General features: G+C 47.6%; 2 protein-coding genes across 6 annotated transcripts in view; one reads left to right on the top strand and one right to left on the bottom strand.

The window, feature by feature from the left end:
• The window catches only part of LOC149860967 (GON-4-like protein), a 38,695-nt gene extending 20,585 nt beyond the window's left edge, over positions 1–18,110 (top strand). For 2 of the 5 annotated variants that reach the window (XM_090055494.1, XM_090055495.1), the window contains exons 20-31: positions 942–2,666; positions 5,120–5,381; positions 8,966–9,147; positions 9,430–9,627; positions 10,149–10,292; positions 11,191–11,334; positions 11,635–11,754; positions 12,070–12,183; positions 12,649–12,853; positions 13,370–14,123; positions 14,940–15,042; positions 15,893–16,751. In XM_090055494.1, the coding sequence (XP_089911620.1) occupies positions 942–2,666; positions 5,120–5,381; positions 8,966–9,147; positions 9,430–9,627; positions 10,149–10,292; positions 11,191–11,334; positions 11,635–11,754; positions 12,070–12,183; positions 12,649–12,853; positions 13,370–14,123; positions 14,940–15,042; positions 15,893–16,042 (4,101 nt within the window). In that variant the 3' untranslated portion in view covers positions 16,043–16,751. The other 3 variants (XR_016443302.1, XM_090055496.1, XM_090055497.1) reach the window with 3 other exon arrangements.
• MSTO1 (misato mitochondrial distribution and morphology regulator 1) lies at positions 16,748–24,448 on the bottom strand. Its single transcript, XM_090055498.1, has 13 exons — positions 24,133–24,448; positions 23,982–24,051; positions 23,818–23,887; positions 23,140–23,194; positions 20,839–20,977; positions 20,520–20,637; positions 20,304–20,438; positions 20,067–20,219; positions 18,423–18,554; positions 17,941–18,125; positions 17,550–17,654; positions 17,342–17,457; positions 16,748–17,120 (listed from the first exon to the last, which is right to left on the bottom strand). The coding sequence occupies exons 1-13, from the start codon at positions 24,302–24,304 to the stop codon at positions 16,882–16,884; spliced, it is 1,689 nt and encodes a 562-aa protein (XP_089911624.1). The 5' UTR covers positions 24,305–24,448; the 3' UTR covers positions 16,748–16,881.
• Between the last annotated feature and the right edge of the window lies 1 nt (position 24,449).

Genomic DNA, 24,449 nt, shown 5'->3' on the forward strand with positions numbered 1-24,449 from the left:
TGAGCTGTTTAGGGTATGTGTATTAGCAAAATGAAGATGGGACTCACAGATAGGCAAACTGCTAGTTTTGATAACACAGATAACAGTAGTTGTGAAGACGTATAATCTCTTCATACCCATAACTGGTGCATCTCTGCTGGCAGAACTTTGTAATGTAAACAAGGCTTTAGTGTTGTTGGCTTTGAAGTATGCTCATTTATTTCAGTGGGATGAAATACTTTGTCGCATACCTTGAGGTTGTATATATCCAAAATTAGCCTGACTAGCAGCTTGCTGTCAGAAGCATCACTACCTTCCTTGCTGCACCGAACAGCCTGATGACAGAAAAACATTTATCACTTCACAAGTGCTGACCTAGGAGCAAAATGCAAATCTGTGATTTGAATATTGCTTTCCTGTGATCCACCCCATGTCCTAGTAGCATCCAAATGTGTCACATTCATTAATGATTGTTTTTCCCTCAAAATCCTTTGCATTGTGCAGAAAAATGGAAGCGGAGTGATTAAGTGCCTTGCCCAACTAACACAGGAAGTTGTATAGCAGAGCCAAAAATTGAGCCTAGGTATCCCAAGACCAGTTCATCAGATGAGCCTGTTGACGTATTGATGACATTTATGACCTCACCCTATTTTCTGGTTTAGGGAGACTTTGAAGCCTCCTCCCCATACCCTTATTCTTTTAAAAGAAGTCTTTACAAACTAGTTTGGAAGAGAAACATGACATGCACCATTTGGTCACGTTCCTACTTCCAAAGAATTCAACCTATTAGAGTCTTTCATTTAAGTTAGACAATAAGCAGTAAATAGAACCATCCTCTCCTCTCATGTGTGTACACACATCAGTTTGCTTTATGTGTAACTTTCTGCCTCCAGTTCGTCACTGTTGTTTGCAAGGAGCAAGCATCTGGGGGCTGAAATAACTAGAGTCTGTGTTTTCTGTAGGCAAGTTTATCCTCCATTCAAGGAGAACTGAAACAGTTAGTAGAAGACGCAAGAGAGATGACGGGTTCACCCTGTGCAGAGTCTGATTTTGTGAGGACAGGAAAAGAAACAGCAGATGCAGAATGTGATGGAAAGTACCCTCTGCTCTTGCCCAAGGGAATAGTGTTGATGCTGAAGCCCCTTGCCACCCGTTTCTCTAGGAGAGTATGGAGGAGGCAGAGGTCTTCAGCCCTCAAACCTCTCCTCATTCGACCAAGTCCTTGCATGCAGCCTAGTTCCAATACCATCAATGTCCAGAAAACTGCTGTAAAGTTATCCCAATCAGAAGCTCCTCCAAGCAAAGTTGTGGTCCACATTCCCCGGTTAATCCAGCCAGCTACTGTTATGCAGACCGTGCCTGGAATGCAGCATCTGAACATCCCGTCTGGAGTAGGAAGTGGGGAAAGCTTGGACTTTCAGAACGCTCTCTCCACTTTACATTCCGATACCAGAACTTGTCTTCCTGCTGGTGTACCGTCAGCACTGATAACCTCAACCCCTATGACTTTTCAGCCAAAAATGGTCCTTTCAACATTGGCTGCATCGAAGATCCGCAAGCCTTGTGTCCGCAGGGGATACCAAAGGAAAAAGGGTGCAAAGCCTTCCCCTCTACTAAAAACTGCCCCTCTGATCCAGCCGGCCCCTGTCATCCTCACTGTACCAGCTGCCACAGTGAAAGTGGTTAATATTGGCAATGGGTGCAATATGATTCAACCCATAAATACAGCAGTTGGCAGAAGCAGTCAAACTATTCCAGTAACTACTTTGTTGGTAAATCCCACCACCTTCCCATGCCCATTGAATCAACCTCTTATGACTTCCTCAGTCCCTCCTTTGATAGTCTCTTCAAATGCTGTAGGTCTTCCTAGTTCATCAACTGCTGAAGACAAAGAGCAAGTGAATCCAATCACCTCTTGTTCTGCTGTAAATGATGAAAATTCCTACCCTATAGTGGAGCCTAAAGTGGAGCACCCAGATCTACACTCTTCATGCCCTGCCATCTCCCCTAAGAAGGAACACAACATAAATCTGGCTACTGCCGTCAGTGACAGCCAGGAGAAGACTAATGAGGGTGACTGTTGCAGTTGGACAGCAGAGGAGAAAGCTTTGGAGCCATTACCTTTAGATCTTGTGCATTTAGGGACTTTAAGAGAAACAGTAAAAACTGAACCTGAAGATCCCAGTGATGTCCTTGAGGAAAACTTAACCCAGAAAAGTCAAGACTTTGCATGTGTTGAGATAAAAGAGGAATTTGTGTTAGATCTTAGGCAGGAGCTGGACATGGAGGCCACACCTGAACATCTAAATGAGCAGAAGGAAATTAAAAAAGAGTGTGCTGCCCAGGAAGAAAAGGGAGGAGAGGAAGAGAGAGGGATGCATCCAGCCACCCAAGATGAACAGGAGTTGGAAGCAGCAGGTGTGACTGGGGCAGAAGTGAGTGAGTCTCCCAAGAATGTTACAACAGATGCTAAAGCAGAGTCCAGTAGCCCACTGGAAAAACCAGAGGACTTATCCAGCATGGATGGTCAGTCTGTGGGGACACCAGCCGGTCCTGAGGCAGGGGGAGAGAAGGATGGCCAGGAAGAGGAAGAAGAAGAGGATTTTGATGATTTTACTCAAGATGAGGAGGATGAAGAAATGTCATCTGCATCGGAAGAGTCCGTGCTGTCTGTCCCAGAACTTCAGGTAATAAAATAGCATCCTAACAGTGAATTCCATAAATAAGAGAATTTTCTCTTTTACGTTTTCTAAGAGTCATGGGTGGGGTTAGGCCAGGGTAGAATCACACCTTCACGTTCAAATGAAAAATAATTTTGTAAATGTTTGTTTGAATGCATGTATTTTATATGGTACCAAGACTGTGCATGACACTTAACAGCAGCTTTAGGGAAGAGTTTTTGTCCTGAGGAGCGTGGGTGTTAGATCAGCAGCATGACTTGCAAGTGTCCAGATCCAAATATTGTTGCAGTTCTAAGGGCTCCATCAACTAGCTTTGTTGTTTGTTTGTAGAGCAGACTTTGCAGGAAACTTATTTTCACCCTGAAGAGTCCTCAGGTTAAAGTCACTTGAGTAAACAGGCAAAATTGACAAAAACCCTCCTAGTGATCTTTCACAGTTTTCAAGTTTATAAATAACTTCACTTTTGGGAGTATTTATCATATAGCTTTAGAACCTTAGGGTCCTGGGATATATTATAGCTCATGGCAGTGTTAATCTATAGTTGGCTAGGGGGTGAAAAGATTAAAAATGAGCAGGGATCCTGGTTTTCCCTGGTAAAAAAATCACAAATTCTCTGATAAAAACACCAAAATCTGTTATTAAAATTAAAGGACCCCCACAGCCACCCCCCACCCACAGCCCTTTCCCCCCAGCCTTGCCAGAGGAAGCCCCCAGCTGCCAGAGCTATGGGGCCAGGGCCCCAGGTCCACAGCTTCTTGCCCCCAGTGGATGGCAGCAGCTGTTGCAGCAGGAGGAGCATGGAGCCAGCTCCCCCACTGCTGCCTGCTGCGGGCTGGGGCAGGGGCAGGGCCGGCAATGGCTCCTAGCAGCAGCGCACACTCCCAGGGGGCAAGGGGGACCCACACCCTCCAGATCTGTGCAGGAGGGTGGGGGCGTGCTGTGTGTGGCTTCCCTGAAGAGCCAATATTGTGCTGCTCTGTGTCCACGCTGCTGGGTGGGCAGGCACTCCTGCGGGAAGCTGGCTGAGGAATCAGGGAGGTGTTGGGGGAAACCCCATGGCAGCTTGTGGACCCAGAGTGGTGTGGTATCACCAGGCTGGACTTGTCTGGGGGAGGAGCGGGGCCAGTTCCTGTCTGCAGTGCAGTCCCAGGGGCCATGGGAGAGCCATGCTACCCAGATCTGTGCGGAGCCTTGGGGGCAGGATGGGTGCGCACTGTGAGCTCATGCTCCCAACCCTGCTGCGCTGCCCTGGGGCTTCCACAGCGCAGTGTGTGCAACCCAGCACAGCAACATGCAGTGGAGATGCACACAAAAGCTGGCTGCTGCTCTGAGCTCTGCGCTGCCCTGGCCACACTTTCTGCAGGCAGGGGCACAATCCTGCGCTGCCCCTGTGCACACAGGGGAAGGTGGCTAGGGCAGTGCGGAGCGGCAGGCAACTTTCATGCATATCCTCGCTGTGTCCTGCTGTGCCGGGTCGCATATGCTGCTCTGCAGAAGCTGCAGGGGAGTGCAGCAGGTCCAGGCGCACAAGCCTGCAGTGTACACCCACCTTGCCCCCGCACCCCACACAGATCTGGGGGACACAGGTGCACTGTGGGACTGCACGCTGCCACTGGAAGCCAGTCCTGGCCCTGTCCCTGGAGAAGCCTGACCTGACAATAGCGTGCCACTCCGGGTCCACGCGCTGCCAGCTGGGCAGGCACTCCATGTGGGGCTTCCCCCAACACCTCCCTGCTCCCTCAGCTCCCAGCCACACAACACCCTGTGCCCCCACCTGCTCTGCTGGCTCTTCCCCCAGCACTGGCAGTCACCCTCACCCACACCTGTCCCCCTGCCATAACCCGCAACCCCCTGCAAGCCCCACTTACCTCACAGGCTCCAGGAAGGAAAGTGAGCCTGAGCCCAGCCTTGGGCAAGTGAGTGCCTCAGGCTTGCCCTTCTTCCTCTCCCTCCCCTCTCCAGGCAGGGTTGGGGGTTTTCTGCCCTTTTTGTAGTTAGCTCTTGCAGGCTGGAACTCTGCCACATGCACAGCTCTTTGCAAGTGGGAAATCTGCAAGTTTCTCTGATAAAAGGGAAAATCCATTTTTTCTCTGATAAAATTGGGAAATCTGATTTTCTGTTTTTCCATGGAAAACAGAAAACTCAGGTCCCTGAAAAAGAGGAAAGGTAGCATTTGTATGATGAGAACTAAATACATTGACAACATTTTGTAGAAGCATAACACTGACTGCTGTGATTCTCCTGGTTTACCTGTGGCAGTTTAGGGTGTTAGGGCTACATTGTGTCAGGGTTGAGGGTAGTCTTATATAGAGTTTAGCTTATTGGTTGTATGATGGTTTGGATAGGGGTGATCCTAGCTCCGGTAGGGGGTTGAACTAGATGACCTCTGGAGAATCCCTTCCAACCCTACTTCTCTATGACTAAGATTTTGATGTGGTGGCTTTGTTTTTTGATCTAAGGAGACCATGGAAAAACTTACCTGGCTTGCAACCGAGAGGCGTTTGAGCCAGGAGGGAGATTCTGAAGAAGAGAATTCTCAGGAAGAGAATTCTGAGCCGGAGGAGGAGGAAGAGGAGGAGGGAGAAGGGGAAGGAATCGAGAGTTTACAGAAAGAAGATGAAATGACAGATGATATCACTGAAGATGCAGCAATGGAGCCCAAGTCCACCTTCACTTCGACCAAAATTGCCCCAGAGGTGGAAACCAACAGAACACCACCAGGTGAGTTTATGGACTATATGGAGAAATCTGCAGCAGCAAAACAAGCCATAAGAAAGTTATGCTGTCATTTAATTTAACCAAAAAATGCTTTAACTCTGCACTCTTGTTTTTGTAAAGGAAGCTTTGAAAGACGGATCTCTTTACATAAGCGGAGGCCTCTGTGAGCAACCTGCTTCTGTCTCTCCATCTGCAATTCTGTCGCACTGAAAAATGATTACATATGCATGACTGGGGGGGGGGGGCCTCACAGTCTTTCTCTGTCCTTTCCAAATCATGTGTCAGTTTGCCAGTCACAGGTGAATTTTCAAATACTGGTAGCTCATTCTAGGTTCTGAAAATGGGGCTCTTGATCAGTGATGTTTGAAAATTTTCTCCGGTCAGAAGGTAGCTGTTGATTATGTGTGATTTGGAATAGGAACATAAGTGCCATACTGAGTCAGATCAAATCTCCATCCAGCCCAGTATCCTGTCTCCATCAGTGGCAGGAATGGATGTTTTAAGGGGGGAACATATGAATAGGATATATTCTAGAGCAGCAATTGACAGTGGGTTTTTTTGCTGCAGACAAGAGAAAGACTCAGTTTGTAGATGTAGTTAGCTGTGTTAGTCTGAAGTCAAGTAAAAGGCAAGATAGATTTGTACCTTAAAGATTAACCAAATAGAGATCTATTTAGGTAGTCTATAAGATGCAAATTTTAAAGTATGAGGTGCAAATCTACCATGCCTTTTATTTGATGCAGTTTGGGGCAGGTGGGCAGGTGCTAGGACCTGGCTCCTGCCACTTTCCCCTTCACTGCATAGGGAGAGCAATAGCTTCCAAAGCTGTGGGCTGGATCTGCCTGCTGTAAGCTGCCAACCCTGGGTCTAGAGCAGGGGTGGGCAATTATTTCGGTTGGAGGGCCCCTTACTGAGTTTTGGCAAGCCATCAAGGGCCAGTGACAGGCAACCAGGGGCAGATAAAATTAATTTTCTACATTTCCTAGGGGCCCCACAGGCCGGATAGAATGGCCTAGCGGCCGCATCTGGCCCCCAGGCCGCATTTTGCCCACCCCTGGTGTAGAGTGATCTATCTCCTTTCAGACCTTCTCTGATGTCCACCATCATTGGTTCAGAGATGCCAGAGGATACATCCCTGACTGTTCTGTGTAACAGATGTTACCCACAGGTACTCAGAGAGCTGGCGAGCATCATAGCTCAGCCCCTAGCATGGATCTTCAAGAGCTCTTGGCACTCTGTTGAAGTACCCGATGATTGAAGGAGGGCCAGTGTCATGCCTATCTTCAAGAAAGGAAGGAAATTAGATCTGCAAACTACAGGCCCATCAGCCTGACCTCTGTCCTGGGGAAAGTCTTGGAAAAGATTATCAAGGAGGCCATTCTTAACAGACTAGCTGAAGGCAATATCCTGAGGGATACCAAGCATGGGTTTGTTGCGGGTAGGTCTTGCTTGACAAATCTCATTTCCTTTTATGACCAGGTGACTTGTCACCTGGACAAAGGAGAAGAGATCAACATCATATACCTCGACTTTAAAAAAGCCTTCAATCTGGTATCCCAAGATCATCTCTTGGTTAAATTGGCTAACTGCAGCCTTGATGTCACCATGATCCGCTGGCTGGGGAACTGGCTCTGCAGTAGGACCCAGAGGGTGGTGGTCGACGGGAGCCAATCGTCTTGGTGCGCTGTGACCAGTGGGGTCCCACAAGGCTTTGTCCTAGGGCTTATACTGTTTAACATCTTCATCAATGATGTGGACATTGGTGTCAGGAGCGGACTGGCCAAGTTTGCCGGCAACACCAAACTCTGGGGTAAAGCATCCACACCTGACGACAGGAGGGTGATCCAGGCGGATCTGGACAGACTCATGAAATGAGTGGATGAGAACCTGATGGTGTTCAACACCGAAGAATGCCAGGTTCTCCGCCTTGGGAGGAAAAACCTGCACCATGCTTATAGGCTCAATAGTGCTACGCTGGTTAGCTCTACAGATGAAGGGACTTGGGGGTCATGGTTGACCACAAGATGAACATGAGCCTTCAGTGTGATGCTGCAGCTAGTAAAGCGAGCAAAATGCTGGCTTGCATCCATAGATGCTTCTCAAGCAGATCCCAGGACGTCGTTCTCCCACTGTACTCAGCCTTGGTGAGGCCACAGCTGGAGTACTGTGTCCAGTTTTGGGCTCCACAATTCAAAAAGGGTGTGGAAAAGCTTGAGAGAGTCCAAAGAAGAGCCACGCTCATGATCAGAGGTCAGGAAAACAGACCTTATGATGAGAGGCTGAGAGCCATGGGGCTATTCAGCCTGGAAAAGCGCAGGCTCTGGGGTGATCTGGTGGCCACCTATAAGCTTATCAGGGGCGCTTATCAGGATCTGGGGGAACGTCTGTTCACTAGAGCCCCCCAAGGGATGACAAGATCGAACTGTCACAAACTGGACTGTGACCAGTTCAGGCTGGACGTAAGAAAGAACTTCTTTACTATCCGAGCCCCCAAGGTCTGGAATAGACTGCCACCAGAGGTGGTTCAAGCACCCACTTTGAACACCTTCAAAACACATTTGGATGTTTATCTTGCTGGGATCCTATGATCCCTGCTGACTTCCTGCCCCTGGGGCCAGGGGCTGGACTCGATGATCCTCTGGGGTTCCTTCCAGCCCAAATGTCTATGAAATCTATGAAACTCCTATCATCCATGAATTTTAGTCCTTTCTTGAACCAGGCTAGAATATCTGTCTCTGCAACTTCCTGTGGTAATGAGTTCCACAAGTTAACTGTGTACTACATAAACAAGTACTTTCCCTGATTAGTTTTAAATCTGTTTCCTGCTCATTTCAGTGGGTGTTCCTAGTTCTAGTATTCTGGGACTTCCCTGTTCACTTTATCCACACCTTCTGTAGATATCCACACCTTCTTTCATACCCCCCGTCTCCTTTTCCAAACTGCAGACACCTAATCTTTTTAGTCTCTGCTGGTACGGGATCTGCTCCGTACCCCTGATCATCTTGGTTGCTCTTCTCTGTATAATTTGAACAGACAGAATATAGTGAACATTGCAGGAATGGAAGAAGAGGTCAGCATAGTGGGAAGAATGGCTTGGAGGGCATGTTGATGGCTTTACTGTGTCCTAGAAACTTGGAATACTGGAAGAACTAATTTAATGAACTCTTGCATGAAATCTTCCAGAGTGATTCATGGTTGTTAGGGGCTGGAAGCGACCTCATCAGGTCCAGTCCCCTTGCACTAGAGCAGGAAAGACTGCTGGGATTAGATGACCCCAGCAATATGGGCATCAAAATGTTTTTTGAAAATTGCCAGGGTGGATGACTGTACCACCTCTGGGGGGAGCCTGTTCCAAACGCTCAGTGTTGAGGAAAGCAGCAGCATATGATGCAAGCTAGAGCCGGGGTGGGCAAAATGGTGGATCCAGCCAGTGGCCGGACTCCATTTCCCAGCAGCCATTTCCCACATGGCTGGGGCTGGTTTCCATGGAGACCCCAGCAGCAGTTAGTGTATTTGGTAGCTCCAGCTACAACAGAGTTTTTCCTTGGAGCAAGGTATCTGCATAACTATAACAACTGTATTTTCAGGTGATGCTGCAAAAGTCCCTGGAAAAAACAGGAGTTCCTACAGAGCCAGGAATAAGAGAGGACGAACTCGTGCCAGCAAGGACACCTCTAAGTTGCTGCTGCTCTTTGATGAAGACATTCTGGAGAGAGACCCTTTGCGAGAACAGAAGGATTTGGCATTTGCACAGGCCTATCTGAACAGGGTAAGCAAGCATCTGCTGACCCTTAGCAGTCTTATCTTCCTGGACAGAAGGTGAATCTTGTATTTTCTTTGTTACATAGAATTAACCCCTGTGCCACTTGGCTGAAGGGATCCATCTCGCTTTTATTTTCAGAGTTTGTGACTTTGCTGAGCTTAGTTCTTATATCTCTAAGAGCTGGGAAAGTAAAGCACTGGAGAAAAGCTGAGTAGTGGAGAGGCTATTGAATTAACTTGTCTTTGTGAGCCAGGGGGAAGTCTCATAACTGTCCACCCCTCTTTGCAGGTACGTGAAGCCTTGCGTTCTGTTCCTGGGAAGTATGAAGACTTCCTTCGTGTTATCTATGAGTTTGAGACCAGCTCTGACAAGCGGACGGCTGTGGACCTCTACTCCACCTTGCAGAACCTTCTGCATGAGTGGCCACAACTGCTCACAGATTTCGCTGCCTTTCTTTTACCAGAACAAGCTCTGGAATGTGGACTGGTAGGCAGAAGGGGAAAAGTGCATGGGACAATTTGAACAGAAGAATGTGAGAAATGTCGTAGGAGTGGAGGAAGAGTGAAAGAGCTAAGCATAGTGAGAAGGATCAATTAGAGGGGAAGTCGATGGCTTCCCCATATTCCAGGAGCCTGGAATATTGGAGGAACTTATTTTTTAAGGAACTTTTGCATTAAAATTTCCACAGTGCTGCAGAAGGCTTCAGCATGGTGGAAGCTAGAGTCATCCTTTATTCAGCATTTAATGAAGATAAAAACCTGTTGCCAGTAAACATGCTTAAGATAATTTCCCTAGTTGTATATTGTATGCCTTTAGACTTTAAGCCAGGTCTCTGCCACTACTCTGTTCTGCCTGAGGTCTATAGTGCAGAGTCCTGAGTGAGATATAAAGCACTTAACTGGAAGGGGGATGCATCTTGCTTAGCTTCTCAAAGTAGATTAGAGATGCCTATAAAGGTAGCCTAATATGTGAAGAGTGAAAAGCTCTCGTTCTTCCTTTTTGGACAGTTTGAAGAGCAACAAGCATTTGAAAAAAGCCGGAAGTTCCTTAGGCAGCTGGAAATCTGTTTTGCTGAAAATCCTGCCCACCATCAAAAGATTATCAAAGTCCTGCAGAGTTGTGCAGACTGCCTCCCCCAGGAGATCACAGAGGTAACCAGCCTATCCATGTGTCCCCTGCTTCCCCTGTCGAGATCATAGCAATGTTAACCAGCCTTCAAATACTTTTTCACATGGGATGACTGCAGAGCTAGATGTTCACTAAGTGCCCCAACCTGCTCTCCAAGACTATAGAGCTGTCTGGCCCACGTGAACCTTCTCTCCCATCCTCACCTTCCTCAAGTTATCTTGCAGGATGGTGCTTTAATTTAGTGCCTCTGCCTAAGGTTTTGGAGATACGCTTCTTTACCAGCATTATACCTGGAAGCAGAATGATCCCAAAATCAACAACAATCTAGATGTTAACACTGCAAGCTGGAGCCGTTGTGGTTCTAGCAAAGGAGTTTGTTGGTAGTGCAGACGTAGAAGTAGGAATCTACTTAAATCTCTGTGATTGCCACAAAAAATGGCATTGGCTGTGATTTCCCAGGAAATCAACCAAAAAACCCCCGAACTTAACAAAAATAAAATGCTGGCTTCCCAGTGGGAAACGGTAGTCTTCCTGCTGCTGCGGCAGGGGTGGGGATGGGGACGGGACAGGATGGACACACCACCGGCTGGTAGGGCAGTATGATAGTGGCTGCCCCCTTATGCCTCTGGCAGTCGGTGCTGAGGGGCAGGGCTGCACGAGAGCTGTCAAGATGGCAGCCACCCCTCTGTCCCTTCTCCATCTGGGGCCTCTCCACCAATCAGCACTGAGGAGTGGGGTTGCCATTAAATGACCACAAAATTGGCTCTTTGGGCTGCCACCAGGCCACAAAATTGCTTTCTCTTGCTGTGAGTTAGGTAGGTCCCTACTCAGAAGTCCTAATTTCCCAAAAAGAAATCTGTGAGTTGCTGTGTTCTCCTTTGGGGATGGAGCATTATCTTACTCTGGACCTTCTTTCTGCAGTTGAAGACCCAGATGTGGCAGCTGCTGAAAGGACACGACCACTTACAGGATGAATTCTCTGTCTTCTTTGATCACTTACGGCCATCAGCCAGCCGCATGGGAGACTTTGAAGAAATTAACTGGACAGAGGAGAAAGAGTATGAGGTGGAGACACTTTCCCAAGACTAGGAGAGAGAAGTAGGAGGCTAGGGACTGATGGCCCTAATAGGGAGGCTATGAATTTGGAGTGGAGTTTTGGGATTGTGGTTGCTTGGAGACATATTGGGGGTGGCCATTTCAAGCTCTGTGGCCCATTTATGTTGTTTCTAATGTGCCTGTGGTCCTGCTGCCCTGAAACAGGGCTTGGTGTTATGAAGCCTCTTTGTCGAAGGTGGCAAGAAAGCTTAAGTCCAGTGGAGAGCACCTCTTGCCACTCTGGTAACATAGCCTCTGTGCTTCTTTTAGTTTGATGGGTTTGAAGAGGTGTCATTACCAGAGGTAGAAGAGGAAGACGAAGCCCCCAAGCTGCACACAACCTCGAAAAATAGAAAGAGGAAAGAGATTGGAGGCCAGAACAATGACAAGGTGGGACTGGGATGTATGATTAGCCCATAGCATGTGGCCTCTTCTAAATTCCTGGCAATTGCATGTCTAGGAGGACTGATGTGTATGTAGAGAGATGATCCCAGTCTCTAAAGTGTTAGGCAACAGAAAGGCTTCTGTCCAGACTTCACCTACTTTGATCTCTGGCAGCTTATTTGAATTCTCCTTGGGGACAACAGACTGGCCCTTTGTCCCTCATGTCTCCTCTGATAGACTATCCATCCTGTGACATACTTCTCTTTGGTATGCATGTGTTATGTATGCAGCTATCAGCTGGCCTTCATTTTTTTTTTCCAGGAGATGGAGTGGGCAGATGGGGGAAAAGAATGTTCGTGCTCCTGCCACGAAGGGAGTAGTGACCTCAAACTAAAGAAGAGCAAGAGGAGGACTTGCAGCCATTGCAACAGTAAGGTCAGTTGAAGGGCAGAACACTGGATAGTGAGAGCAATGGACAGTCCCAATGCATATCCCATTGTTCAGTATTTTGATGTTCTACTGGGTCTTGTCCCTTGTGTCTCCAGACTGTTGTATAAAACGAAAACTCACAAAACATCAGGTGTCTATGAACACCTACTTCTTGAGCTCTGACTGTTGGCGATGAGCCTCTTTCAATGAGTGTCCTGCTTGCCATTAACTCTCGCTCACCACTGTATTAGGTAACAGATTTTTATGCTTCTCCAGGGCAGGGAGTAAAGACTCTGGAGAGGAAGCTTGCATGGTTCCTTTGTGAGCTGACCATTCATCTGAGGACCCGAGAGTAAATAAAGGAGGCTGACTGGGAACTGGGGAACAGTGAGGGTTGTCTCAAGAGCTGTGATGCTGTCGCCTGGGCAGATTCACTGAGTGTAATAAAAAGGTTCATACTGTCATCTGCAGGTGTGTGATAGCAAATTCTATAAAAATAAAGATTCCCAGGAGCTTACTGGCAGCCTCTCTCAACAAGAGTTGAGCCCTCAACCTGAAGGAAAGGATCCTGTGATGTGTAAAGAGTCTGCAGAAGAGAACCTGGAGTACAGAGATGTGGAATGTGTCCAGAGCAGAGTAAAGACCATGTCTAGGAAAGCAGATTCTCTGGCTTCAGGTTAGTGAAGGTCATATGCATGGACAATAAGTACTGCATACTTGTGCAGACTGGCTCATGTGAAAACTAAGCAGTATAGGGCTTAAGTGTCTTCCCCAATATTAATCAGTAGCCTATCTGGGCTAAAAGCATCCATCATCCATCCATTGTGAACTGCCCTGATTGTTTGTGAAACGTTTGCCTCTGTGGCATGCATGACAAACTTCATATCTTCTTCATATAAGCTACTGCCCTCTCCATCTCTGTTCCATCTGTCCATGATGGGCCCCTAGTTATTTCCCTCATTCTCATCTTAACACAGCAGCTCAAACCAGTGTCCCTTCAGTCTTCCTCTAAAACAATTGGTATTCAACCTTTTTCTGGATATGCTTTGGTGGTGGGGGGAGGATAGTGATGGGTGCAAAGCACAGGCAAGGTTCTCTCTGTTCTCTGGCTTATGGTACTTTGCAACAATCATATTCTTCAGAACTTGTTTCTACTAACAGCTGATCTAATCTTGTTGAAATTCTTGGGTAGGGTCTCGCCAGGAAGGAAAGATGATCTTATGCAGAGCTGTGTCTTCTGAAGGAGGAACACTTCCTGATAGTCAGCTCTCAGAAATGCAGTCTGCAAAAGCTGGTATTACAGATGCTGCAAAGGGAAGTCAGTGTGGCAACACTCCTGGTTGGCCCCATGTACAAAGAGTGAATCTGAAGCTAACTCAGCAGACAAAGAACAGCCTTTGCACAGTAGGAAGTAATAGTGAAGTAAGACTAAATCAGAAACATCAAGGAGACAGCCCTGCCAAGGACATTTTAGGGTCTGCATCTGCTAAAAGGAGAGGCTTCACAGGGGCTGGTCCAAATCCTGGAAGGAGTTTGCAACAGAACACAGCCTCACAGTCACATTCATCAGCAAAATCTACTGTCCTTGAAGGAAAACTAGAAGGAAGGCAGAACTGGGCTACACCAGTCACAAAACTAGAACTGAAGGCACTGGGTAACAGCTCACACTCACAGGGCTCCAGTAACCACATTGTTTCAGAAACAGATTATACAGTCTGTGCTGGAGAGTCTCCTGTTGACGTGAAAGCACAGGGCAAGCTCAAGGCAAATACCTGTGACTGCATTTTCCAAGTGCAGCAACAGTCTGAGGAGCTGGAGTATAGAGCAGCTCCTGCCTCCTTGGAACAGAGAGAAGAGGAGCTGCAACAGAAAGTCATGGAAGCTACTGTGTGTGCAAAAAACAGCAAAGTCAGCTCTACAGGCGAGAAGGTTGTTCTCTGGACGAGGTATGTGCTTGTTCATCAAATTTTACATTCCTGTTGTATCTAGTGTTGATGGAAGGTCCTCTGTTAGTGAAAAACTTCCTTAATTTCCAGCTTGCTAATGTTTTCCTTCCTTCTCCCCTAGTGTTTTCAAGCCCATCAAAGGCAGCTAAAATCATGAAATATGCCTGTCCTCTCAGTAAAAATGCTATCTTCATTATAGGCAGCTATAATTGTAGTAGTGTAGGTAGGGGAAAAGTATGTTTCATAGAATCATAGAATTTGGGTCAAAAGGGACCTTGTAGATCTTCAAGTCTGACACCCCCCCCTCCCCCCGGCAGGATTAAAACTGGGCTCAGATGACCCCAGCCAGGTAGGTATCAAGTCCCCTCTTAAAGACCCCCAGGGTAGGAGCCAGCACCACTTCCCTTGGAAGTTGGTTCCAGATCCTAGCTGCCTTCACTGTGAAGTAGTTCTTACAGATGTCTAATCTAAACCTACTCTCCAACAACTTGTGGCCGTTATTCCTTGTTATGCTGGGGGAGCTAAGGTCTCTCCCAAACCCTTCTGGTCCCCCCTAGTGAGTTTATAGATGGTCACCAGGTTCCCCCCCCTCAGCCTTCTCTTTCCTGCAGGATCCCCTTCCAGAGAGGAGGCTAAGCACAACTTGTGTTGGAGCTGGCCTTTTCAAGTACCAATTCCAGGTAGTGAGTGAGGCTAGTTTTGCACAGTAGATAGCTGCCCTCTCTGAAATAAAGGCTCTTTGTGTATGAAGTGCCTGAAGGGGCAATCTCCTTTTCATGCCCTATATTACCTTCTTAACTGTTCAACTTCTTCCAGGGAGGCTGACAGAGTCATCCTAACCACCTGCCAGGAGCAAGGAGCCCATCTGGAAACCTTCTGTGCCATTTCACAGAAACTGGGCAATAAAACTGCTAATGAGGTAAGAGCTGTGGGAAGAAGCTGCACACTCCTAAGAGTGAGCAGAAGATGTGCTGAGAGGCAGAGTTGGTTACTGCATTAACACACCTCAGTCCTGGGTTCTATTTCTCCCTTGTACCATAAGCAAAACCAGACTTCATTCCTGTCACAGAGCTACTGAGGATTATCAAGAGGACTGAAATTGCACAAGGTGTTGCAAGTTAGGATATGCATCATCAGAAGTGGGGACTGGTTCTTTAGACCTACAGTTTTACAACCCCTATGGTAATGGTTCTCAACCTTTTTAGACTCAAGGCACCCCTTGGAAAAAGGTCAGCTCTTAGCTTTCACATCGCTTGACACTGGAAAAATTGAGTTCTTGCAAAGAACTCAGAAAGCCCACAGCAGCTTATAAAGTCTTTTGACACTCGATTCCTATTTGAAATCTGTGTGTTTTTCTTGTATTTGCACATTTAACAGAGCTAATAGTGCACAAACTCCTTATAAGGCTCTGTAATTGAAACTCACAGACCTATGGAATTTCCCACCATCCCATACTAGCCCTAACTTCTTGAATTTCCCTTGTGGCTAAATACTCCCTATGGAGAATGTGTGAACTCTTCCCTTAAGAAGGAAGATGATTTTGCCCAGTAAGATGACTCCTGAGACTTATAGTGGTTTGCTCTTACCTCAGTCTAGCTCAGCTCCATTTCTGTAATGCAAATGCACCAGCCTCCTCCCCTTGTTTTCTTCACAAAAGGTTATTTAATCTTTGCTCCTGCTTACATAAATCTTTGTTTAGACTCTGTACGCTCTTATCATAATACAAACAACTTTGGGAGTCTTTACTTCCGGTCTGTCTTGTTCCTCAGGTTTCCCATCGATTTAGGGAACTAATGAGGCTCTTCCACACATCCTGCGATGGGAGCTCTGAGGATGAAGAAGATGCAACAAGCACCAGCAATGCAGACCAGCTGTCAGATAAAGATTTGCTCCTTTCTGAGGAAGAACAGGATGACTGAAGCTTTAGGTTGTTAAAGAAACTACTTCAAAAAGGTAGCTGCTGGCCAGTTTGCTGCTAGATGGATGCTCTGGTGGAGGTAGGCATGAGTGTTTGCACAGGGCTGTACTTCATACGGCACCTTATTTTTTTGGGACGACATATATCTGTGACAAGCTGTATGCCTACATAAGCACAGACCTGAATCTGTCATGTGAAGCATTGTTGGGACAACATTATTCAGCCACCTTGCAAAGGAGAATTTTGTAAGGATTCTTTGGAAAACAGGTGATTGAGTACAGTGGCTTAGACACTGGATCCATAGCCACTCTGGGTTGTGAAGCCCTACACTAAGTAGCCCTTTGAAGTCTACTGGATTATTGTGGATAATGCAGTTAAACTTCTCGTGTAAATAGTGTATCACAACATGCCAATGCTTTCTTGGGAAGTAAATACTTTCCCAGTTTTAATTTTTTTTTTGTTTTGCTTTTGTAAATTCCTTGATGTGCCCATTCCATATCTGGATAGGTTACAAACAAAAAAACCCCATATTTATTGTGAGTTTCAACATATTTTAAAGCATAACTTAACCTCCTACTCTGTGGCGATAAAGTGGCAGTATCAGTGCAAGTGCAAGCTTGAAGAACCACACGTCAACTTCAAGCAGAAAAAGACTGCTACTTGTATGAAGGTTCTCTGCTTTACACCAGAATTAAAGGTCGTTGAACAGATTGTAAGCCCCGCTTTATTACTGTAATAGAACTTTGGCCTCACAGACCAGGTTTTTTCAGAAAGCTGTTCCTTAGTGGTGATGTTAATTTGACACTACTGTCTTCCCCAGCTTGGTAAAAGTAAGCAGTGTTAGTCCGAGTCAGCTTCATCCTCTGACTCATCTGGCTCCGAATTTTTTTTATAGCATTGGGACAGAGTTCTTAATTCATGCAGGGCTTCCTGAAAGTCATCAAGTTCAATTCCTGCAGCAAAAAAGCTAGCCCAGCGCCGCACATCTACCTTCTGTAGTTCCTTGTATAAATTGTAGAGTGCTGTATGCAGAACAGGCGAGGACTGCAGTGCTGTTAGTACAGGAATACTTTCAACAACTGTGGGGGAAAACATCTCCAGTAAGACAATTCTGAAAGCAAAGTCCAAGTACATTACCTGCCATGTTTCTTATCCATTCCCCTTTTCATCTTTCGTTACTAGAGGATATGTTTTGATAGACTGTGTAAACATAAGCCATCTCCCTCCAGCTACTCATGTCTCTTTTCCTGCTGGTTTTTTATGATAAACTGGGAGGGAGAAGTGCATGTTAGCATCTTACCTGCTGAATGTGAGCGAGGCTTGTCCAGGAGAAAACCTTGTTTGTTCAGAAGAGGGGAAAAAAACTGGGGATATGGGGACTGCACTTTACATGGGCTCTGGAGTAAATGTGAAATGCTGCCATGGAAACAAATTGAGCCAGTTAGCCAAAGTTCACCACTGTCAGTGCCCAGTCAGTGACCCTTTTCCTCCAACGCTGTATTACTAACCTTAATGTTCCAGGGGACAGCATATTTAAGTAGTTTCCCAGAACCTCCTCTCCAGTTTCATAAACATGGAGGGCAGAACTAGGTTGTGTCCCAGTAGGAAAATTACTGCAAATAAATAAGTATGCATTATAATGCTGATAACTATGAGCCAGGAGACTGATGTTCTGAAGTCAGTAGCAGCTAGTTAAATAATGCAAGGCTCCTGTAATTCTTCATAATTAAACAGACTCGCCTTACTAAATCCCAGCCCCTTTTAACAGCCTGAGAGGACAGGTAGATTGCCTGCTGCAGCATCTCAAAATTAGACAATCCTTCCAGTAAGAAGTTCCTGTTGCTACTACCATTAAGTGCCTAAGCTCAAAAATAGACACAGGGTGCAGCTCTCTCATACCTGATGTGATTCTCTTTGCCAATTCCTCTCAGCACAACAGATTGAGCAAAACAGAAACTGTCCTTTTGCTCCCCACATGAAGACAAAGGTTTCCATGGCACTGCATGCTGATAGCTGCACAAAGCGTCTGGCAGAGAATGACCATGTGATACAGAAAAGGGTACCGCAGCCCCTGCAGCCACCACCTGAGAGCCAGAGAAATAACAGGCTTGTAGAAGTGCCTGTAACAAATGGGATCCCACAGCTTCAGCTGAGGATCATGGAGGACTTGTGCAAAACTGTTTGAAACAATCAGCAGACACATGACAGCAGGTTACATAATGTCCAAACACACAAATGACTAGTTCATAACTAAGAGGACAGGTGCTGTCACTGAGGACGTAGGTGGACGCTACGCTGATGGAACGAATTGACTTGCACCCACAGCATTAAACAGCGAGTCTAAAAGGTTGAGCAATTATGGTTTTTAGAACGAACCCAACCTTTCTCCCAGAGAAGTTCAGTGCTTCTGCGAGCTGCATCATGGAAAGCTGAGAAGTATGGAGTCTGTAGGGAACAGTCATGGTCTCCAGTGCTGCTGCCAAGATTGCACTGCTGTGATAGTTTAGAGAGGCCTGCAGAGAAGTAATTAAACCACAGCAAAGTTAACATATGAAAATAGTACTTAAAAAATTCTGTTGCTTAACCAAGGGACCAGTACTTGTAGCTTCTATTCACAGAGACAAAATAACAGTTGGTAAGACAAAATATAGAGTGTTTAAAAATTTAGTTAAATTTTTACAGCATGGGCAACAGATGCTCGTTGGTTCTGGTGCACTAATCTGTTTTGAGGTTTTATTCAATCAGGAGAAAGCGTTTAATAAAAAGACTTCGTACTGTTGCTCATTCCCTCATTAGCAGCATTGCTGTGGACACTAGTGTAAAGTTCCATTTGTTACTACATGTGTCCAGGTGGGGAATGTTTATCTTGAGCTGGGATTAGATTAAGCTCAGGTTGCTGGAACTGATCTAATGCTGATGGAGGATTGTGAATCAGACTGCCTAGCTGAGCTTAGAACTCTGACCCAGTTTGGATTTCCTCTGCAGTTGTTCACATTCACCACCTAAGCACACAACGAGTCAGTTAAATAAGATCTGAAGCCTGCGGACTGAGTTCAGCTCTGGGGCACAGCCCCTCTGGATCTGTTGTAAATAAAAGCTGCTGAAGTTTGTTCAGAAGGGACCTCATGAGGTCTTTTACTTCTGCCCTGTGCTCAAGGCAGGGTCTTCCCTGACTGAGCTATCCCAATGGAGTGTCTTGTCTAACCTACTCTTGGCATTTTCCAGGGATGGAGATTCCACAGCTTCCATACATTCCAGAGCTTGACCACCGTCATGGTCCAAAAGTTCCTCCTAGTCTTCTAAATTGCCTCTGCTGCGGTTTGAGGCCATAGCTTAGTCCTGAGGAAAAATCCATGTCTGTTCTCTTTGTAATCACCCTTCAGGCATCTGAAGACTGTTACCAGATCTCCCCCATGTCTTCTCTTCTCTGGACTAAACAGCTCTAGTTCCTTCAGCCTTTCCTCTTAAGTCATACTTCACAGGCTGTACTGGACTCTAACCTGTCCACATCTTTCTTGAAGTGTAGGGCCCAAAAGTGGACATGATGCTCCAGGTGAGGCCTCCCCAGTGCCAAATAGAGCGGCAGGATCACATCCCTTGATTTGCAAATCTGTTGTTCACCTTGAATTAATTCATATGGTTGAACTGGAGAGTACAGCAGAGGGGAAAGGTGAACTATAGACATGTTCAAGGAGAAGGCAGACTAGTATTTCTCTATTATCAAAGAATAATTTGCCTGTGAATAAACAAATCACCCACACAACTTTTATAAGGTTACTGGCAAGGGGCTTTAGGTTTTAAATTGAGGGGAAATAAGCATTTAAGATGTGGGATGGATTTGAAATATTAACAGTGGATCAGAGAAGTGTTTAGAATTTCAGAACGTCTCTACGCGAAACATCAGTTTTTGTTTTTATTGGTACGACACAGTATGGAATAGAGACTAGAACTGGCCAAACTGTCAAGCTTTCCATACTGTAAGTGCTCCTGAGGGCACCCAGGGTCAGTGCACACAGCATACTTACATCATAATGTATGTATGGTAATGTAATGGGCGCTTGTGGTCTGAGGCCCAGGCTTCCATTGAGTGACAGGGGACAAAAGAGTGAGCTGTGCCTGGAGAGGTGGACAATTCCCAACACTGTGTTCATAAGCCTGTAAAAATCCTTGTGGGGATCCTGCAAAGAAAACCAGAGGTGCCAAAAGTCCTTTTAACTTGCACAATCTCTTCATACCACCTCACTTTCCCACTATTCACTTACTCCAGTATTAGAAATTATTGGTGTTAACCCCCAGGACAGGATTCCTCTCCCTGAATATTCATCGCAGAGAAGTTCAGTCACTTTGGCTCCAACCCCAGAGAATCCATCATGCATGTCACAGAGAATCTGAAAACCCTGTTTAGAGGGACAAGTGGAATCTAAATTCCTACTGAAGTGCAACAAGAAAAGGTTCTCAAACAGCTAAGCCTGGCATACCTGCAGATAATCACACTCCTCTATAAAGAAGTGCAGTTTATCTTCCAACTCGTCTAGATATGTAGGCTCACTCAAGAGACTTTCACCCTGCCCAAAGGCTTCCAGGCGATTGGAATCCCTAGAAGAGAGAACAAACCGAGTGGCATTTGCTCCTTTCAGCCTTTTGGGGGGGGTGGTCCTTTAGGAGGAAGGACACATGATTCTTCCCCTACTGACCTGTATGCAATTGGCAAGGTGCTTGAACTGCAGTAAACCCACTGTACTATCTTGGCGCTACGCTTAATGTTGCCTCATTTTACTTTTGAGGTGAAAAACCTACCCATCGTGATTGTACCGCTGTATCTCAAAGATGCTCCTAGGATGTAAGTGCACTCTAAGGTAATCGGACCAAACTTGTCCTCTGCCCTCCAAATGGCAAACCTGGGAAGCATCCAGGCATAAAGGGAGCTGAGATACATCTGCAAAAGAGTTATTACAGAAAATAGGCCTGCATCCCTCATGCACGAAGCCACATCTCCAACCCACACCATAGGTAGTGAGGGTCTCTGTTGCCATTTCTTTTCCTACCCCTGGTAACTAACAAATCTCCTCACACTATGACAGTATTACAGACCTTTAAATCACTCCTCTCTCAGCTTGACAGAATGGCACTGGATATAGTTTCATAGTTAGTAGGGTCAGAAGGGACCTGAGCAGATCATCAAGTACAACCCCCTCTCATGGCAGGAAAGAGTACTGGGGTCAAATGACCCCAGCAAGGTGATTGTCTAGCCTTGTCTTAAAGACCCCCAAGGTAGGAGCCAGCACCACTTCTCTTGGAAGTTGGTTCCAGATCATAGCTGCCCTGACAGTGAAGTAGCGCCTCCTGATGTCTAGTATGAAGCTACCCTCTGGCAGCTTGTGATTGTTATTTCTAGTCACTCCTGGTAGTGGTCAGGGGAACAGGGACTCCCCCAATCCCTGCTGATCCCCTCTGACTAGTTTGTAACAGGCCACAAGATCCCCCTCAGCCTTCTCTTGTGGAGGCTGAACAGGTTCAGGTCCCGTAGCCTCTCCTCATAGGGCCTGCCCTGCTGCCCCCTGATCATGCGAGTGGCCTCCTCGGGACCCTCTCTATGTTGTCCACATCCCTCCTGAAGTACGGCGCCCAGAACTGGACGCAGTACTCCAGCTGCGGCCTGACCAGTGCCACACAGAGGGGGAGGATCGCCTCTTTGGACCTGCTCGAGATGCATCTGTGGATGCATGACAAGGTACGGTTGGCCTTCCTGACTGCCGGCCCATGTTCATCTTGGCATCAGTGATGACTCCAAGATCCTTTTCTGCCTCTGTACCGATGAGAAAGGAGTTCCCCAGCCTGTAGGTATGGTGCCGGTTCTTCCTCCCCAGTTGCAGCACCTTGCACTTGTCAGTGTTGAGTCCCATCTTATTCTTATCCACCCACCCCTGTAAGCTGTCTAGGTTCGATTGCAGCATATTCCTCCCTTCTAGCGTGCCCACATCTTAGCGTCATCAGCAAATTTGAACAGGGTGCTATTTACCCCCTCATCCAAGTCACTGATGAAGAAGATGTTGAACAGTGTGGGTCCGAGCCCTGTGGAACCCCACTGCCCACATCTCTCCATGTCAAAAATGACCCATCCACCACCACTCTTTGGGTGTGGCCCGCCAGCCAGTTGGGGACACATTTGACTGTAGGTGTTGACATCACAGTTTTTTAATGAGAATGGGGTGGGAGACAGTGTCAAAGGCCTTCTGAAAGTCCAGAAAGACTATGTCCACTGCTACCCCTGCATCTAAGGATTTGGTGACCTGGTCGTAGAAGACCACCAGGTTGGTCTGACAGGACCTGCCGCTAATGAACCCGTGTTGATTGCCCCTAAGCATAATCTCCCCTGCTGGCCGCTTGAGGGCATGTGCCAGAATAATTCTCTCAAAAAGCTTACCCAGGATCGAGGTAAGTAAGACTAACTGGCCTATAGTTTCCTGGGTCCTCCTTCCTCCCTTTTTTGAAGATGGGAACCATACTGGCCCTCTTCCAGTCCTCTGGCACCTCGCCAGAGCACCACGAGTGCTTGTAAAGCCATGCCAGTGTTCCTGCAAAGTCCTCAGCCAATTCCCTTAACACTCTGGGGTGGAGATCATCCGGACCAGCTGATTTAAATACATCCAGTCCCTCCAGAATTTCCCTGACTAGATCCTTGCTGACCCTTGGCCCAGGTGCGCCTCCCCTGGGGCCTGAGGGGGGCCCGGCGGGGGGGGCGGGCAGGCGATCTGGTCCCTGCTCAGGAAAATGGAAGCAAAGAAGTTGTTAAATAGGTTAGCTTTGTTGTCTGGTGTGACGACCAGATTTCCCAGTACCTATCTAGTACCTGTGCACAGTTGTGGCATTTTGTGCTAGAATTCTTTAGATGTGACTATAGCTACATGCAGAGGAAAGCAGGTGCAAAAAAGGGGAAGAGCAAATGATGAATTTGGATTTTTAATTGGAGTACTCATCATTTTTTTTTAAATGAAATATTTTACTTCCCGGTTAATTGTTATGAAGTCCTGTCCCCATTTCACTCATAATTCTCTATCCGAGTTGTACCTTCTGCGTGCAGACACAAGGCCTACGCACCTTTACCGAGAGGAAGCACTCCAAGACCAACGTCTCCATCAGAAGATGTGTTTTCCTGAAATTAAAAAGACACACAGGTTTTGGGGGGTTCACCATATTTTTAAGTGCTAAGCGGTGGGATGCAGCTTGGAAGTACAATCTGTATCAGTATAAGATATGAACTGCCATCTCCCTCTAGGACTCTTCCTCCCCCCCAAAATGTTCCACAAGTAACGTGAACAGTCACGCTAGCTCAGCTACCGCTGCAAGAGAGCTGGGAGGAATGAGGAGACACTGGCAAAGGAGAAAGTACAGTAAATTATAGCATGCATCTTTCTGACCACTGCCTGGCTGTTGCAAGGTGCGATTTGGACCAACACTGGTTGCTTGTTCAAGTCGGAACAGGCACAGAACACTAAAGAGAAGGAGCTGGACATCAAAGGCCGCATTCACATGACTGCAGCGATGCCAGTGGCGGCTTTCCCTCAGCCTTGGTTACAAAGAGCCGAATCCAGACGCGGCACTCTCTGCTGTGACCCCCCTCCCAGTGGGTCCCCGGTGTGGTCTTCAGGAAAGACTTAAGAGGGAAATAACTAGACAAAATGTTCTTGCTAATGGCGGTGGATCCTGCTAGTGGGCCCAAAGGAGCAAGAGGCCAAGACACGAACGTCTCCCAGCCCCGCGCCTGCCGGAGCTCACCTGTCCGCCGAGACCCCGCGGGGCCGCGTCCCGGGCAGGAAGCCCCTGGTGCCGCGTCGTGCTTCCCTGCCTGCGGGGGAGAAGGGAGAGGCCGGGGCGCTGCAGCGCGGCCGCCGCCGGACCCTCAACCCCCCCACGTCCCGCCCCCCGCCCCCCGCACTGACCAGGCCGCGGCGCCGTCGTTTCCGACGTCCCGCGATGAGCCGCCGTCGCGCCGCAAGCTGCCTAGGCTGCCTGCCATGGACACGGCGGGTCACGGGGGCCGGACGCGCCGCCCGCCCCGCGCCGCCCCCCTCCGCCCCCCGGTCCCGCTACCTCGCAGGTCCAGCAGCACGAGGCGCGGCGCGTAGGGGTCGGGGGCGCGCCCGGCCCGGTGCAGCGCGTCCGCCCGCAGCTCGGCCCCAGCCTCGCCGCGCGCCTGCAGCTGCCACCAGTGCGCGCCCACGAAGCCCGCGTAGGACCCGAGCTGCAGTGTCACCACCGCCATCCCGCTCCCGCCACCGCCCGGCCGGACGTGACGACACCCCTGTGCGAGAACCCCATTGGCTGCGGGGTCGGAAGTTGCTGCGTCGCACGTCACTGCACTTCCGGGATCCCCGCCAAGCAGAAGCAAGAGAACGAGACGCGGCGGC

The sequence above is a fragment of the Crocodylus siamensis genome, chromosome 6, assembly GCF_052110815.1.
Source record: "Crocodylus siamensis isolate JL-2025a chromosome 6, ASM5211081v1, whole genome shotgun sequence".
NCBI lineage: Eukaryota > Metazoa > Chordata > Crocodylia > Crocodylidae > Crocodylus > Crocodylus siamensis.

Coding starts and splice junctions, on each gene's coding strand:
- MSTO1 (XM_090055498.1), bottom strand. CDS start 24,304: ATGGCGGTGGTGACACTGCAGCTCGGGTCCTACGCGGGCTTCGTGGGC. Junction 18,555..20,066: donor TACCATACATACATTATGAT/GTAAGTATGCTG, acceptor ACTTCTCTGCAG/GCCTCTCTAAACTATCACAG. Junction 17,458..17,549: donor CTGTCCCCTGGAACATTAAG/GTTAGTAATACA, acceptor TTTCCATGGCAG/CATTTCACATTTACTCCAGA.